We start from the raw sequence: 13,689 nt of genomic DNA, 5'->3' as shown, positions 1-13,689 counted from the left end.
GTGTAAATATCTGATATGTGACCCCTGTGAAGGGTCGTTCTATACACACACACACACACACACACACACACACACACACACACACACAGCAGTTTCAACTCACGGGCTGAACTACTGCTCTAGACCAATCCCCAGTCCACTAAAAACAAATAGAATTTAGAAAGTGTTGCAGGTGTGACTCAGCTTGTAGAGCAAATGCCTAGCATGTTCAAGGCCCTAGACTCAATCCTCAGCACAGGAAATAAAGATATAAATTTTTAAAACAATACAATTTGAAAAAAATTAGTGGTCTTAGACAAAACTAGTAATATCAAATACATTGAGCCTGTCTCTAACTTTGCTCATCAGATACAAGATTATTATTTTAAAAACTGTAGTTTTAAGAAAAAGGAGAGAAGGGAGGAACCATGCCCAGAAGTACAGGCTGTCACTCACTGAGGCAGGAGGATGGAAATTCAGTGTCTGCTTAGCCTAGAAACTGAATCCAAGTTCAACCTCAACTAGTTGGTGAGATCCTATCTCAAAATAAAATGTAAAAGGAGACCGGGGATATAGTGATACCCTAACACAGGCAAGAAGGCCCTAAATTCCATCTTTACTGGGAGAATGACATCAAACAGGACCACGGATACCCGCATTCTACGAGTGTGGCTTCATGAATCTCACTTTAAAAGATTCTTTAAATCATTTTTTTAATGTTGGGGAGCAGGGGGCTGTGTCATGTATGTAAGGCATTTTGTGGAGGTTCCAGGGATCTGACTCTAGTCTTCAGGCTTCATAGCAAGTGCTTTCACCTACTGAGCCTTCTTCATGCTGATTCCTAATTTTAAATCTTTTTGAGACAGGATCTCACTATGTAGCTCTGTCTGTCCTGGATCTCACTATATATATAAACGAGACTAACCTCAAACTAGAGATCCACCTGCCTCTGCCTCTCAAGTGCCACTATACCCTGCTAGATTTAAATCTTTATAACTGCAAAGCCCTCAATGCTAATTAGATGTTTATATAGAAGAAAACCAAGAAAATCAAAACATTACTTTAAAACTCTAAAGCTAGCAAGACAATCTCTTGTTAGATTGTATTCAACAATCTGTTGATTCCATTTAACTGAAATGGGAAAAGTTAAATAAAACCCACCCCTATCTACTCTTCAACATTACAGCCAACCAGCTAATACCTTTCTGGAAAGAGTAAGTTACCTTCTCACACAATCCCTTAGGAGATACCACTGAAACATTCCCTCCAAAGCTTTCCCCAGAAGCCTAAAAGACACACTGTTGCAGATCTTGCTGGCCCTATCTTCTGGATGCTCCCTTTCCTTCTCTGCTCAGTCATGTGCACCCTGTTCTAGCCACAGTGCAGCATGCTGCTCCTGGAACTGGAAAGCTGTCCTTCCTTAGGCTGCTCAGGCCCTCCTCACACTTTACTGTAGAGGAACTTTAATCCAGCAACATGGCTGCTCTGGCAAGAGATCACATCTAAAGACCTTGTAGTTCTATAAAACCTGGCCACACACATCAGTTTATTACAGTATGATCTGCTGGACTACAGACACACCCTTAGTCCACACCTTTAATCCCTAACAATGAAGGTAAGGTTAGTTTGCAGAAGGAAGCAGCCAAGCTTTAAAGTGATGCCTAATTGAAGGGCAGACAAAGTGACAAATCAGAGAAAGATTTGACAGAATGGCTCTGAGGATATTCTTACGAAAACAGGACAGGAAAGAAGCTACTTAAGAGCAGTGCAAGGAGAGAAAAGAAGTGTGTGTGTGTGTGTGTGTGTGTGTGTGTGTGTGTGTGTGTGGCAGTTTTATGCAGTTTTACAGAGACAAGTTGCAGAGAGAACAAGCTAGACACGGTGAAGACAGAATGAGCCAGAGAATAATAAGCCAGACGATTAGAACACATCGCCAAACAAAGCTAGTTTGAGACCAAGCAGAGCAATTCAGTCAGAAGCCAAGAAAAGGCAGACTGAATCAATCATCTTAAAAGATCAGATTGTACAAAGGCTAGCAGCTTCAAGGCCTAGGCCCAGAAATAATTAGAACAGAGAAAGAAATGTTCTGGCCTCACCCCAAACTGTATATTCATACAGCTTGAGTAAGACTCCCATCTCATCCCTTCATCCGAGGACATAAAATGACATTTACACTTTAGCCCTTGGCTCAAGCTTATCTGCCCCCAACATCCGGCTAACTTCTGACTTGGTCTAACCTCATTTTCACACACCCTTCCAGGAACATGTCTCTCTTATATGATGCTAGCATGCTAGTATTTGTGATTATCATAGGTTTCTTACTCCAAATTAAAGCAACTATTCTACCTCAGAAATACTAAATTCTAACCAGGCCTGTTCTGCTACAACAAAATATAACCCTTAAATACAAATTAGTTCACTTGCATTAAATATGGGAATGGTGCTAGCATAATACACCACTTGATATATATCAGTTTTCTCAATAACTGATAAATTTTTAAAAGCTTAGCAATATACAACAAAGGCCTTGAAGAGAAAGAGCTGGGATTCTTACAGAAGTTATCCCTGTGGTGCACAGCACTTCAAGAATTACTAAGCATGCCACTATGTTAAGCCATCACCATCAGGGCAACACAGCAAGGGCCACGGGTTAGAGGTTAAGGTTTCCTCTATGAGTACAAATTCACCCATGTCACTTCCAGCACACATGTACAACTGTATGAGAAGCTAAAAGGATTAGAAAATTAGCCCACAATCTCTCAAGATAGACTTTTATTAACGAGTGTTCAGGAGATAGTTTTGAGTTTGCTTTGCTTTTACTTAGACCCCATTAGTTTCTAAAGTTACTGAGGTCAACACTTTCCCCTTTTCCCTAAGGTTATTTCAAATGTGTTATCCAGTTAAGATTCTTTTACCAAGCTGGGTAGAGTGCTTTACACCTGCAATCCCAGCATTCAGGAGGTAGAGGCAGAGAATCCGAAGTTCAAAGTTGTTTTCAGCTACATACTAAGTTCAAGGCCAGCCTGAGACCCTAACACAGTAATTCTCAACCTTCCCATTGCTGTGACCCTTTAATACGGTTTCATCATGTGGTGGTGACCCCAACCATAAAATCATTTCATTGCTACTTCATAACTCTAATTTTGCTAGTTATAAATTATAATGCAGGATATCTGATATGCAACCCCTGTGAAAGGGTTGTTCGACCCCCAAAGAGGTTGCGCCCACAGGTTGAGAACCACTGCCCTATCAGAAAGGACAGTAGACAAGAGAGTGTGGAGACGATGGGGAGGGAGAATGAAAGGGGGTAGAAAGAACCTAGACTATTTTGTCAAACTGGGCCTGGTGGTATTAGCCTGTCACCCTGGCTACTGAGGGTATTGAAGGAAGAGGCTTGCAGAATCAATGACTACTTGGGCAACTTATATAAACACTGTCTCAAAAAAAAAAAAAAAACAAAACAAAAACAAAAAAAAACAACCCACATTCTTCATACCCTGGAATTTTTGCCTGTCTCCTAAAATGATCTTTGTTCATTATGGGTCTTAGTATTATATGGTTTGCCTAAGACACAGTATACCATGTATCCACAACTACAGTACCAAACAAGATATTCTCACTATCCTAAAAATACCCTCCATGCTTAATCTATTTGATACCACTCCTTCAATGACCACTTTTTTCACTGTCTCCACAGTTTTGCCCTTTATATTAAGTCTTTTTAGACAAGTTGCCTTCACTTAGGAATATGAAGTTCAAATTGATACATGTCTGCTTGACCTGATGACTCATTTCATTAGTCATTGATAATATCCCATGAAATCAAACTCAAGTCTCTTGATCCCATCACCAATTACTGAAGGTATCTTGGTTGCTCCCACTTTTCAAGACTGTAAGTAAATCTGCTGCAGACACTGACACAGGGCAGAGGTGTCGCTCAGTTACAGTCTTGTCTCCAGTGCCCAATGTGGAGGGACAAAATTAGTTCAGATGCAAGCTTCTGTGAGGTTTAAGTGAGAGCACACTTGGGGATACAGCTGCTGAGGAATTGGGTAAAAATATATTGGCTTTGTCAGAAACTGCCAAACCATTTCCAAAGTGGCTGCATCATTGTGTATCCCCACTGACAATCATAAGAGCTCCTGCTGTTAGGTCTCCTCACCAGCAAGTGGCACACTGCAGGCTGTCCTTACAGTTTAGCCACTCTAACACATGGCAGTTCCTTGTTTGTTTGTTTTTTTTTAAAGGCTTTTCATTTCAATTAACCTGGTCAAGCACTTACACTTTGAAGCAGGAAGCAAGATCTAAGGCTGCAGTCAGCCACATGCAATACTGGCACAAATGCCAGTGGGGACTGAAGCAGGCCTGCAGCCCATTAGGACTGATGGCTGCAGCGCTCTGCTGCAGGGTTGCAACATTCCACACTCTAAGTAACTACCCAGGCCCAGGCTTCCAGAGTCCTGATATTTTTAACACACAGCTGTGTGGAAAACAGTTTTCTCAGCAATGCGTTTGTGGCACAGGAACAGAAATGCCTGTTGGTTCTTACACAAGACTTGACTTTTAAACTTTATCCAACTCCTTTCCTTAGGATTTTCCCTTCTTCGAGGACAAGCTTACATGAGAATCTCTTACAGGGCCTCAAATGCCCTTCATCTGCCTACCATTCCACCACCCCTTCAAGCAAGGCCAGGGCCAGGGCCTTTCCTCAGGATCATAGTCACCTTCCCTGCTACTGCCCCAGCCTCTGCTGAAAAGTCTAACAATGTGACAAATGATGACACTGTAAACTCAGAATACACCTGCCCTTTCCCAGGGCTCCCTAGAATATGTTCAGAAATCTTTAGTCAACCTGTTTCAATTATTCTAAAAGGCTCACCACATCTTCCTCATTGGCAGCAAGCTTTTAAGTTCAGTGAGCCCACTTTGTGAAGAAAAATAAAGGCCATTAAATGTGGTCACCACTCTGCTACTCCAAAGTGATCTGTGTCCACGTCCACACCAATCTATGTCTTCCACGCCTCTAAGAGGGAGAGAAGAGACTCTCCTTCCCAAGACCAACCACCTGTGCTCAGAAAGCACACCTACTGGCCTTGACCCATCAGCCCTCAAGCTAAGTATCTTCAGTCAATGTTGCTTTAATTTCACCTCAAGGTGTGATGTCCCCACAATATACACATTTTTCTCACAAAGCTCTGTGCCCCTGTGTTATAAACCATTGCCATATCAGTATTATATTAAGGTTGGTAATGAGTAACTTGAACTAAATTCACAGTCTCATACCAATGTTAATATCACTTCAGTTTTACTCATGAACTAAATTAAGACTGACTTAGAAATGACAACTATTGTCACAGTGCTTTCAGATTTTAAGGGAAGCCTTGATTATATGGGATTTACATCTATCCTGATGACATCAGAACCTAGCCCTCAGTTAAAATGTAACCAACTATCCATCATTAAAAACAGAAAACATTTTTTCCACATCCTCTCTTGAACCTGTCCCTCCACTTATTCTTTTAATCCCTGACACTTGGGTTTTGCTCATCATGGGATACAAACTCCTCTCCCTAAGGCTACCGAGGCCTCATTCCAAACCAGTGATAAACTCTCCCGACCATTCAAGCACACACCACTGCACCGGGAGCCTCGTCCTCCTCTCCCATCTCCTCTGCTCTGACCCCTTGGCATCAACAACTCTTCTTTCCACTCATGCTCCTCCACACCATGTCTCCTCGGGGCCTCGTGGGCCTCTTAATGACCCATTAAGTGTTCTGCCTCTGCCATGGCTTTCTCCCTCCACACTCAATTCAACTACCAGGGCAAGGTGAGTCCTAAAGCTGTGCTGACACACCCCTCTTCCCAAACCAGTCCCAGGCTGCAGCTCCTCACACTGCCCCCAGTGAAGCAGTGGGGCTCACACTATGTTGGTCCCACAGTACTTTGTTATATCTTCCCTCACTCTGAATTCAGTAAACACCGGTGTGATGGTTTTGCCCGTGAACGCTCCCTCACAGGTACATGTGTTTGAAATTGGTCCCTTGCTGTTAGCTCTATCTGGGAAAGCTGTGGGACCTTTAAGAGGTGGCATCCATTGAGCTGGAAGCTCTCCTTCCAGTCTGCTTCCTGACCCACAGTGACAGCAGCAAACAGCCTCCACTCCACGAAGCCCATGATGCCGTGCCCACTAATGGAGACTGTGTACCCTCTCAACAGAGGGAGCAGAGGTAAACCACCCTCCCCCATGCTGCTTCTGTCAGGTATTTGTGTCAGTTATGAGAAAAGTAGCTAGCACTCAGTCTGACTATCACCAACTCACACAGTAACAACCCAGGAAAAGCTCTAGCCAATAAACTGAGAAGCAGCTCAGACGAGCCCTAGGACTTCAAAGGAGAAGATAAACCAGTCATAGGGGAAGACTCAAAATCTGCAACTGTAGCTGAGTCTCGGCTACAGAATAGGCACAGCCTTGTGAATCTCCCTCCACTACTGAGATCACTTAAAAACCCTGACTCCAAACACTTTAGCATCTCCTGGTTTCCATGAAGAACGAAGATTAAGATTCACATTTCTGAGGCTTGGCATATGGAAACAAATCTTTAATTCCAGCATTCAGAATTAGTATTCTGAGAATTCGGCATTCTCTCAAAAGGCTGAGAGACAGGTGGATCTCTGAGTTCAAGGCCAGCCTGATCTATATAGCAAGTTACAGGACAGCCAAAGCTACACTGTGACAGCCTGTCTCAGAAACAAAAGTTCCTGTTTTTACTTATCCTATCCTCAGGGATATTAAAATACAGTGCTAACATCTTCCAAAATCTATTTGATCAAAGGAATACTTTAAAAACTCAACAAAGCTAGGAACCCAAACCTCCTTGATTTCTCTCACGATTTCTCATGTCTCAGTATTACCTTTAAAATCTCAGAGATAGCTGCTTTTCTCTACCCTGGCCAATGCCCAAGTTAGTCTTTAAAGCAACCTTGTTCTTAAGGGAATTGGCATTTTTCTTTTTCTTTTTTCTTTTGGTCTGATACACTTGAATCTATCTTTCAATCAGTTGTATAGTCTGACTAAAATAAAAATGAGCCAGGCACTTCCTATTTGAATTCTTCAGACATTCTCCAGCTCCTACAGTATAGGGTCTGAGCTTAATAATATTCATTCAAGACATCCCTTCATGCTCTCAGACCCAAACACTTAGAACAATGACTGCCTCCCTGCGCTTTTTATTTTCCTTCACCCAACCTACACCTTACTCTCAACTTTTAAGCTTGACCACTGAGCTTAACTTCTCCAAGAAACTGCAGGGTCTCAACCTCTGGGGCCAAACCACCCTTTCACAGGGATCACCTAAGACCTCGTAAAACAGATATTTATTTACATTACGATGGTAATAGTAGCAAATTACAGCTATGAAGAAGTAGCAACTAAAATAATTTTATGGCTGGAGTCACTACAGCATGAGGAACTGTCTTGAAGGTGAGGACGGTGAGAAGCACTGCACTCCTTTGCAGGATCAGCCTGAGTTAGACGCTCCTGTCTTCCACTGCACCCTTCTAACATTCTTACTACCCCATTTTATATTCCTTGAGTTCTGTGAGGTCAAAGACAAAATTTTAATCATCTTTAAAGCCAGAAACCAGTACCACGTAAAAGTGTCAAAAAGGATTAAGTGAAAGAATGGATTGAGTAAACAAGGCATACATACAAACTTACCAGAACTTTCTACCCGATAGCAACTGCTCATTATCGCTACTTAGCTTTTTCTGAGTATAATTATTAAATATAATCAAAACTAATTTATCAAATGTTAACAAAGAGATCCAAGAGAAAACTTAGTTCACATTCAATTTCTTTTGATTTTCTTGTTTTGATACAAGATCTTACTATGAAAGCCAGGCTGGGCCTACAGCTCCCGCCTACAGCTCCCGCCTCAACCTCTCACATTTCCTGAGATTACAGGTATTTACCACCCTGCCCAGTATAAATTCTCTGATTTTTAACATTCTCTTAAATCGCCCCTTTAGAGTGTGAGCGTGTGAGTGTGCATAGGAAATGAGGTGTCTTCCTCAGTCACTTTTTAGTCTTATTTTATGATCTGGACCAGGAACTGCCTGTTGTCTGGCTGACAACTCCCCAAGATGCACCTGTGTTCATCGGGCCAACCTCCCCGCTGGCCCCAATCACACACCCACACACCCAGGAGTTTCTGGCACATACTGACACAACCTGCTTTCCTGAGCATGGTGGTAATCAGTAGGTGATCTGTAAACACTTTATCCTAAGCCATCTTCTCAGCACCCTTGCAGACCACCCTTAACAGACCTCCTCCTTGTAAGCAAATGATTGTTAAAATACTTGTTCAGACTTCAGGTCAGCGAGCCAGACGGCTCACTGAATAGGAGTGCTGCTAATGACTTCAATCCCCTAGGACCAACAAGACCGAAAGAAAACCAACTTTTGAAGTTGTCCTCTGACCTCCATATGTACATACCTATAACATACAACCACACATAAGCCTGCATGCACACACATAAATAAAAATGTAATAAGAAAAAAACTACAAAAAATGTTCAGTAATTATATTTAGTAAGGGTTAAAAACTAATAACTGCTGGGACTTGGGGAGATGGCTCAGCAATTGAAGAGTGCTTGATGCTATCCCAGGACCAGAGCTTGGGTCTTAGCACCCATACCAAGTGGGCCACAGCTGCTAGGAACTCCAGCTCCAAGGGATGCAACGCCCTCTTCTGGACACCAGGGCACATGCACTCAGGCATACATACATACCTCCCCTGACCTCACTCCCACTAAAGACAGTATCTACTTATTAAGATATTGTTAAAGATGCTTCCTTTAAAAGGTGTAATTCACCATTTCATCACTTCTTTGGGCTACCAAGTTTCAATTCTCTAGCATTTGTCCTAGGCATTTTAAGGCAAGAGTATCAAAGTATCCCAACTTTTCTGAAGCATTATTCCCCTAGTGGGAAATACCTGATGTCAAATGTCTTTCAGAAATGTGAGATTAACTTACAAATGGAAAGCTATAGTAAGAATGAAGCAAAGATCACAAATTTTGGTGACAGCAAAATCTTGGTTTCTTTTAATTTTTAAAAAAATGTAATTTTTTTGTGTGTGTGTAGAAGTGGTTTCCTTACATGCATGTATGTGTTCCTGGTGCCCAAAGAGGTCAAAAGAGGACACCAGATTCCTTGGAACTGGAGTTATGGATGGTTTTGAGCCACCATGTGGGTGCTAGGAACTAAACCCAAGTCCTCTGTAAGCTCAACAAGTGCTCTTAACAGATGAGCTGTCTCTTCGGCCCCACAAAATTAATTTTCAATCCTAGCTAACTTGTGACTTGAAAAAGCTAACCTTCAGGTAAGACACCTTCCCACTTAACACATCGACTTGTGTCAGATCTGTTTGTCTCAGGAAAGCATCCCGACAGTTTTGCAAATATTGCAAATGACAATATTTCATCAAAAATAAAGTTATTATCAAATCTAAACTGTCACTTTAAAAACGAGTCAATACTGACAATTTTTTTAAAATAAGAGAGCTATATCCAAGTGTAAGGACACCTGCCAAGAAACCTGATGACCCTGGATCCCTAGGACCCATGTGGAAGAAAAAGAAAACCCACTCCCGCAAGTTGTCCTCTGAGCTCCACACCTGTACCACCTCACACAGGCAGGAACACACACACACACACACACACACACACACACACACACACAGTAAAAAGAACTTAACATATATTGTTCTATATACACAGTAACTCTTCTGCAATTCAATCCATTGTATCTAGATACCTGTCAATGTTAACATAGTACCTTCAGATCACTAAAGAAGCTGCTTTGATAATCAGCAATCCCAATTTAGAAAAACACTTTAAACACAGAATGTGTTCAGAGGAAAAGAAATAAATGATCATAATTCTTGAGAAACAAATATGATCAATCTTTTAAAACTTTGTAATACAGAAACATGCAAATAGAATAGTAACTTTTCATGTTAAAGAAATCAACACAAGGATACATTTCATAAGACATCTACTCTTAAATGTGACATCTAAGTTTTATTATTCACTACTACAACACTTTCTTTTTGCTACTGAGTCAAAGTTGCCCAGTGTATTTGGTGTCCTCTCAAAAGACACACAGGAAAAACAGCAACAACAGAAAACACAGACTTTAAAATAACAAGGCTAGATGAATGTTTGGGAAAGAGATACTGTCTTTGTAACACTGAAAAGGGAGACAAAGAGGAAAGAAAAAAGGGGTAGAGATGACAACAACGAATCTGTCCTCCAGAACTCATGCTCAGTGTTTATGAAACAGCGAGGTTTCCAGACAGTGAATCTCAACGTTACACAACAGAGAGTAATAAAAAGGCCGACAGAAAGAATAACTGCGACAACAGTGTCAGAACAGTCAAACCCCAACCACACAAGCGTGCATTTGTCTCTGACACAGATGATTCATTTTACAGAAAAGAAGGAAACACAGCTAAGCAAGGTGTATGACAATGCTAAATAAGCCACAATCATGAGTTTTAAGCTAAAATTCCTTACCGAGTATCAGCTCAACTCCCACATCACTCAGCAGCGCTGAGGCCCTCTCTTAGAACATCCCTAGCATCCCCAGTGACTGCTAGGACTCAGGAAAGCTAGATTCTTTGTTCACTAATCTCCCCTACACACAGTCTCTGCCTTTATAAGCTTTTTATTTACTACAAACCACAAATTTAAAATGATAAAAGTTTTGTCAAATCTAACAAAAGCATTCTGGCTGCCAAAATAGAAGTAAACACTTCGTAACATAGCACACTCAGGGTTCACACAGATTTAAAAACAAAATTAAGTAATAATCCACAAGGAAAGCAATGAAATGTCCTAACTAAAAGGAAGGGGAAAAAAACCTTCAGTATTTTGAAATTTTCAGGCACTTACATCAAGGAACATAATGTTCAAAATAATAAGTACTTCTCTGGATCTATGGCAAGAATAAAAAGGAATGCTCAACAAGGCCCATCTTTGTGCAGATTCTTTACAGCGAAATCATTCAGCAGATTTCAGTTGCCATACTCGTTTCCAATTAAGTAGTAGCCGATTTGTCAAAGATTCTTTACAAACCCTGTTCTGAAATCTTTCCGAATCTCACAGCAAAGCTGTTGATATCCTCTATGTACATGTCACTAGGATCCAAGGTCCCTTCCTTTCGAGCCAATCAAAAAAGCCTGCTTAGAATGGAACAGCTCCTCTGCTTTAAATTTAGGGCCTAAAACACAGAATGTGTTCAAGCTGATACCACTGCATTTTTCTTACCCCTTCCACACAACTAAACTTGACATATGCCGTTAATCTGAGCTACAATTCAACCCCCCCCCCACTGCCATTTATAATCTTCTATACAACCGGTTTGTTTAAAGCTTTGTTTTAACCTAGGAAAAAGTGGGGATGGGAGAAGGCAGAAGCAGCCTAAGGTGGTTAACTTTGTTAACTGCAGGTGCAAAATATAAGCCAGTCTTCTTCAAAATGCTAATTGGTATGTTTTAAAACCCTTGTTTTCAACAAAACTTCATGTAACACCAACCCGGAAACACAGGACATTTCCAATCCGGAGGGGGGAGGTTTCTGCTCCCCGAAGAAAACGGGGAACCCTGAGGTTGCCCTCCCACCCTCCCAGTTGCTTTCAACTAAGGTGCAATGATGGCCAACTTGGGTCCCTTGTCCTTTTGTGCCCCCAGACAATCTTTGGCCTAATTTGGGACAAATCCTCCACTGATCACGCCTCCCTCCCCCTCCTGTGTATCTCTGCTCTCCCTTAATTAGAAACTGTACCTCGGAATCGTGCCTCTCACCCCTGCTGCGTAAGAGGAGATGGCCTGACCCTCTCCACCTGGAGAACAATGTAACCCAACTCCGGCCCATAGATTTATCTCGAGGAAATCAGAAGGTGCGATGTGTCTGGTCATCACGGATTCCCTCAAAGGGTCCTGCTCCGGGCCTAGGGATCCCAGGTCCTTTCCACCTGGGAACCCACTCTCACCTTCCCTCGCCCAGAGCCTCGCCCCGCACCGTGGGATCTCTCCGCGGGACCCCGCGCCCCGTACCTTTGTAGTGCACCCGCAGGTTGTTCTGCGAGAGGCCGATGTAGCTGAACTTGTCCTTCGGGCTCCAGGACCGGGGCAGCGGCGTCTCCTGCTCATCCACAGCCGGGTAGAGGCGCTTCAGCCGCCGCTGCAGCTCCTTCTCCTGCTCGTTGAGGGCCGAGTCGCCGTGCGGGAAAGGGGCAGCGGCGCTACTGCCCGCCGCCAGGCCCGGGACCGGGACGCCTGCGGCCGAGCCGGGGCCCACAGCCAGGCCGGGCGGCGCGGTGGCGGCCGCCGAGGCGGGGGGCGGCGGCGCGGCGGTGGCCGGGGGCGGCGGCGGCGGCGGGTGGAGTAGTAGGGCGGCCGCTGCGGCCCCCAAGCCTCCACCGGGCGAGCCGGCCGGGGAGGAGCCGGCGCTGGCGGCCGCGGGTGCGGGCAGGGCGACTCCGGAGCCCGGGGCCCCGGCAGCGGGCGGCGGCGGCGGCGGCTGCTGTTGCGGCGGCGGCGGCGGCGGCTGCCCGGACATCCCGGCCGCGACTCAGCCTGCGGCACCTCCACTCGTCCCTGCTTCCTCCTGCGCTTCCCGGGGGCGCTGTCGCTGCGGCCGCCGGCACCAGGCGCCCAGAGTCCGCCCGCCCCGGAAGCAGGCGGCGGGCCGCGCGGCCCGGCGGAGCGCGGCGGTTGAGGAGACCGGCCGCGGGCGGTCGGGCAGGCGGGCTCGAGGGAGCGTTGGCCAGGCACTGGCGGGCACGCGACCCGGAGCGATGCGGTGAGACGGCGAGGGGCGCGGGCGGACGGGCGCGCGGCCCTGGGCGGTGCGGTGAAGCGGAGAGCCTGCGAGGGGTGCGAGCGGCCGAGGCAGCCGCTGCTCTCGCGGCTGTTTCCCGGCGGGCGAGCGGGCGGCGCGAGACGCTGCGCGCGGGCGGTGCCAGGCGAGGAGGCGGGCCGCGGCGCGAGGGGCGGGCCGGGTGCGCGCGCGGACGGGTTTCTCCGCGGCCTGGGGCTCTCCGGCGCGGGCGCGGGCTCGGGCGCGGGCCTCCGGTGGCTGCGGGATCCTAGCTACGCCGACCGGCGGCCTGGCGCGTCTTGTCGCGCGGTCCTCTTCAGCCGCCGGGAGGCCGCGTCGCGCCCAGGCGAGAGCAATCGAGCGCTGCTGCGCCGCCGGGAGCCGAGCCCAGGGTTCCTAACGCCTTAACGCTAGCGGGTCAATAAAGGGCCCTTGGAAACCATTTCTGAAGGCGAAGATTCCCGCTTAAAATAGTGACCCTCTCGTTAATTAATTAATTTACGAGGAGTCCGAGTGAACTTAATGGGGGGACAGCCACGTTAGAAAAATACCAATCAAGACTGGCAGATCGTCGAAGGGCAGGAACGCGAACTGTGTGTGCATTTAGGAAGGGCTTCTGGAGACGTCAAAACATTTTATAAGCTCATTAATTCTCATCATAGGCCTCTTTGTTAGGTAGCAGAGAATTATGCCCATTTTTAATATTTACTGAGGTCAGCAGAGTTTTAAAAAATGAGACTTCCTACTTTGCAGTTCTCAATAGAGTGCTTGGTCAACTCGTGTGGCACAATTTTCCAAGTGTTGCTCTCTGACCCCACAAAGCAT

At 45.2% G+C, this 13,689-nt stretch overlaps 1 protein-coding gene across 1 annotated transcript in view; it reads right to left on the bottom strand.

Annotated features, from left to right (window-relative positions):
• The window catches only part of Ranbp9 (RAN binding protein 9), a 77,721-nt gene extending 65,033 nt beyond the window's left edge, over window positions 1-12,688 (bottom strand). Inside the window, exon 1 of the mRNA XM_052157448.1 lies at window positions 12,099-12,688. Within this exon, the coding sequence (XP_052013408.1) occupies window positions 12,099-12,603 (505 nt within the window). The 5' untranslated portion in view covers window positions 12,604-12,688. The remainder of the gene's footprint in view (window positions 1-12,098) is intronic.
• Window positions 12,689-13,689: the final 1,001 nt, after the last annotated feature.

The sequence above is a fragment of the Apodemus sylvaticus genome, chromosome 14 (genome assembly GCF_947179515.1).
Source record: "Apodemus sylvaticus chromosome 14, mApoSyl1.1, whole genome shotgun sequence".
In the NCBI taxonomy this organism is placed as follows: domain Eukaryota; kingdom Metazoa; phylum Chordata; class Mammalia; order Rodentia; family Muridae; genus Apodemus; species Apodemus sylvaticus.
The sequence above is the reverse complement of the archived record's forward strand: the minus strand, read 5'-3'. Positions and strand labels throughout refer to the sequence as shown.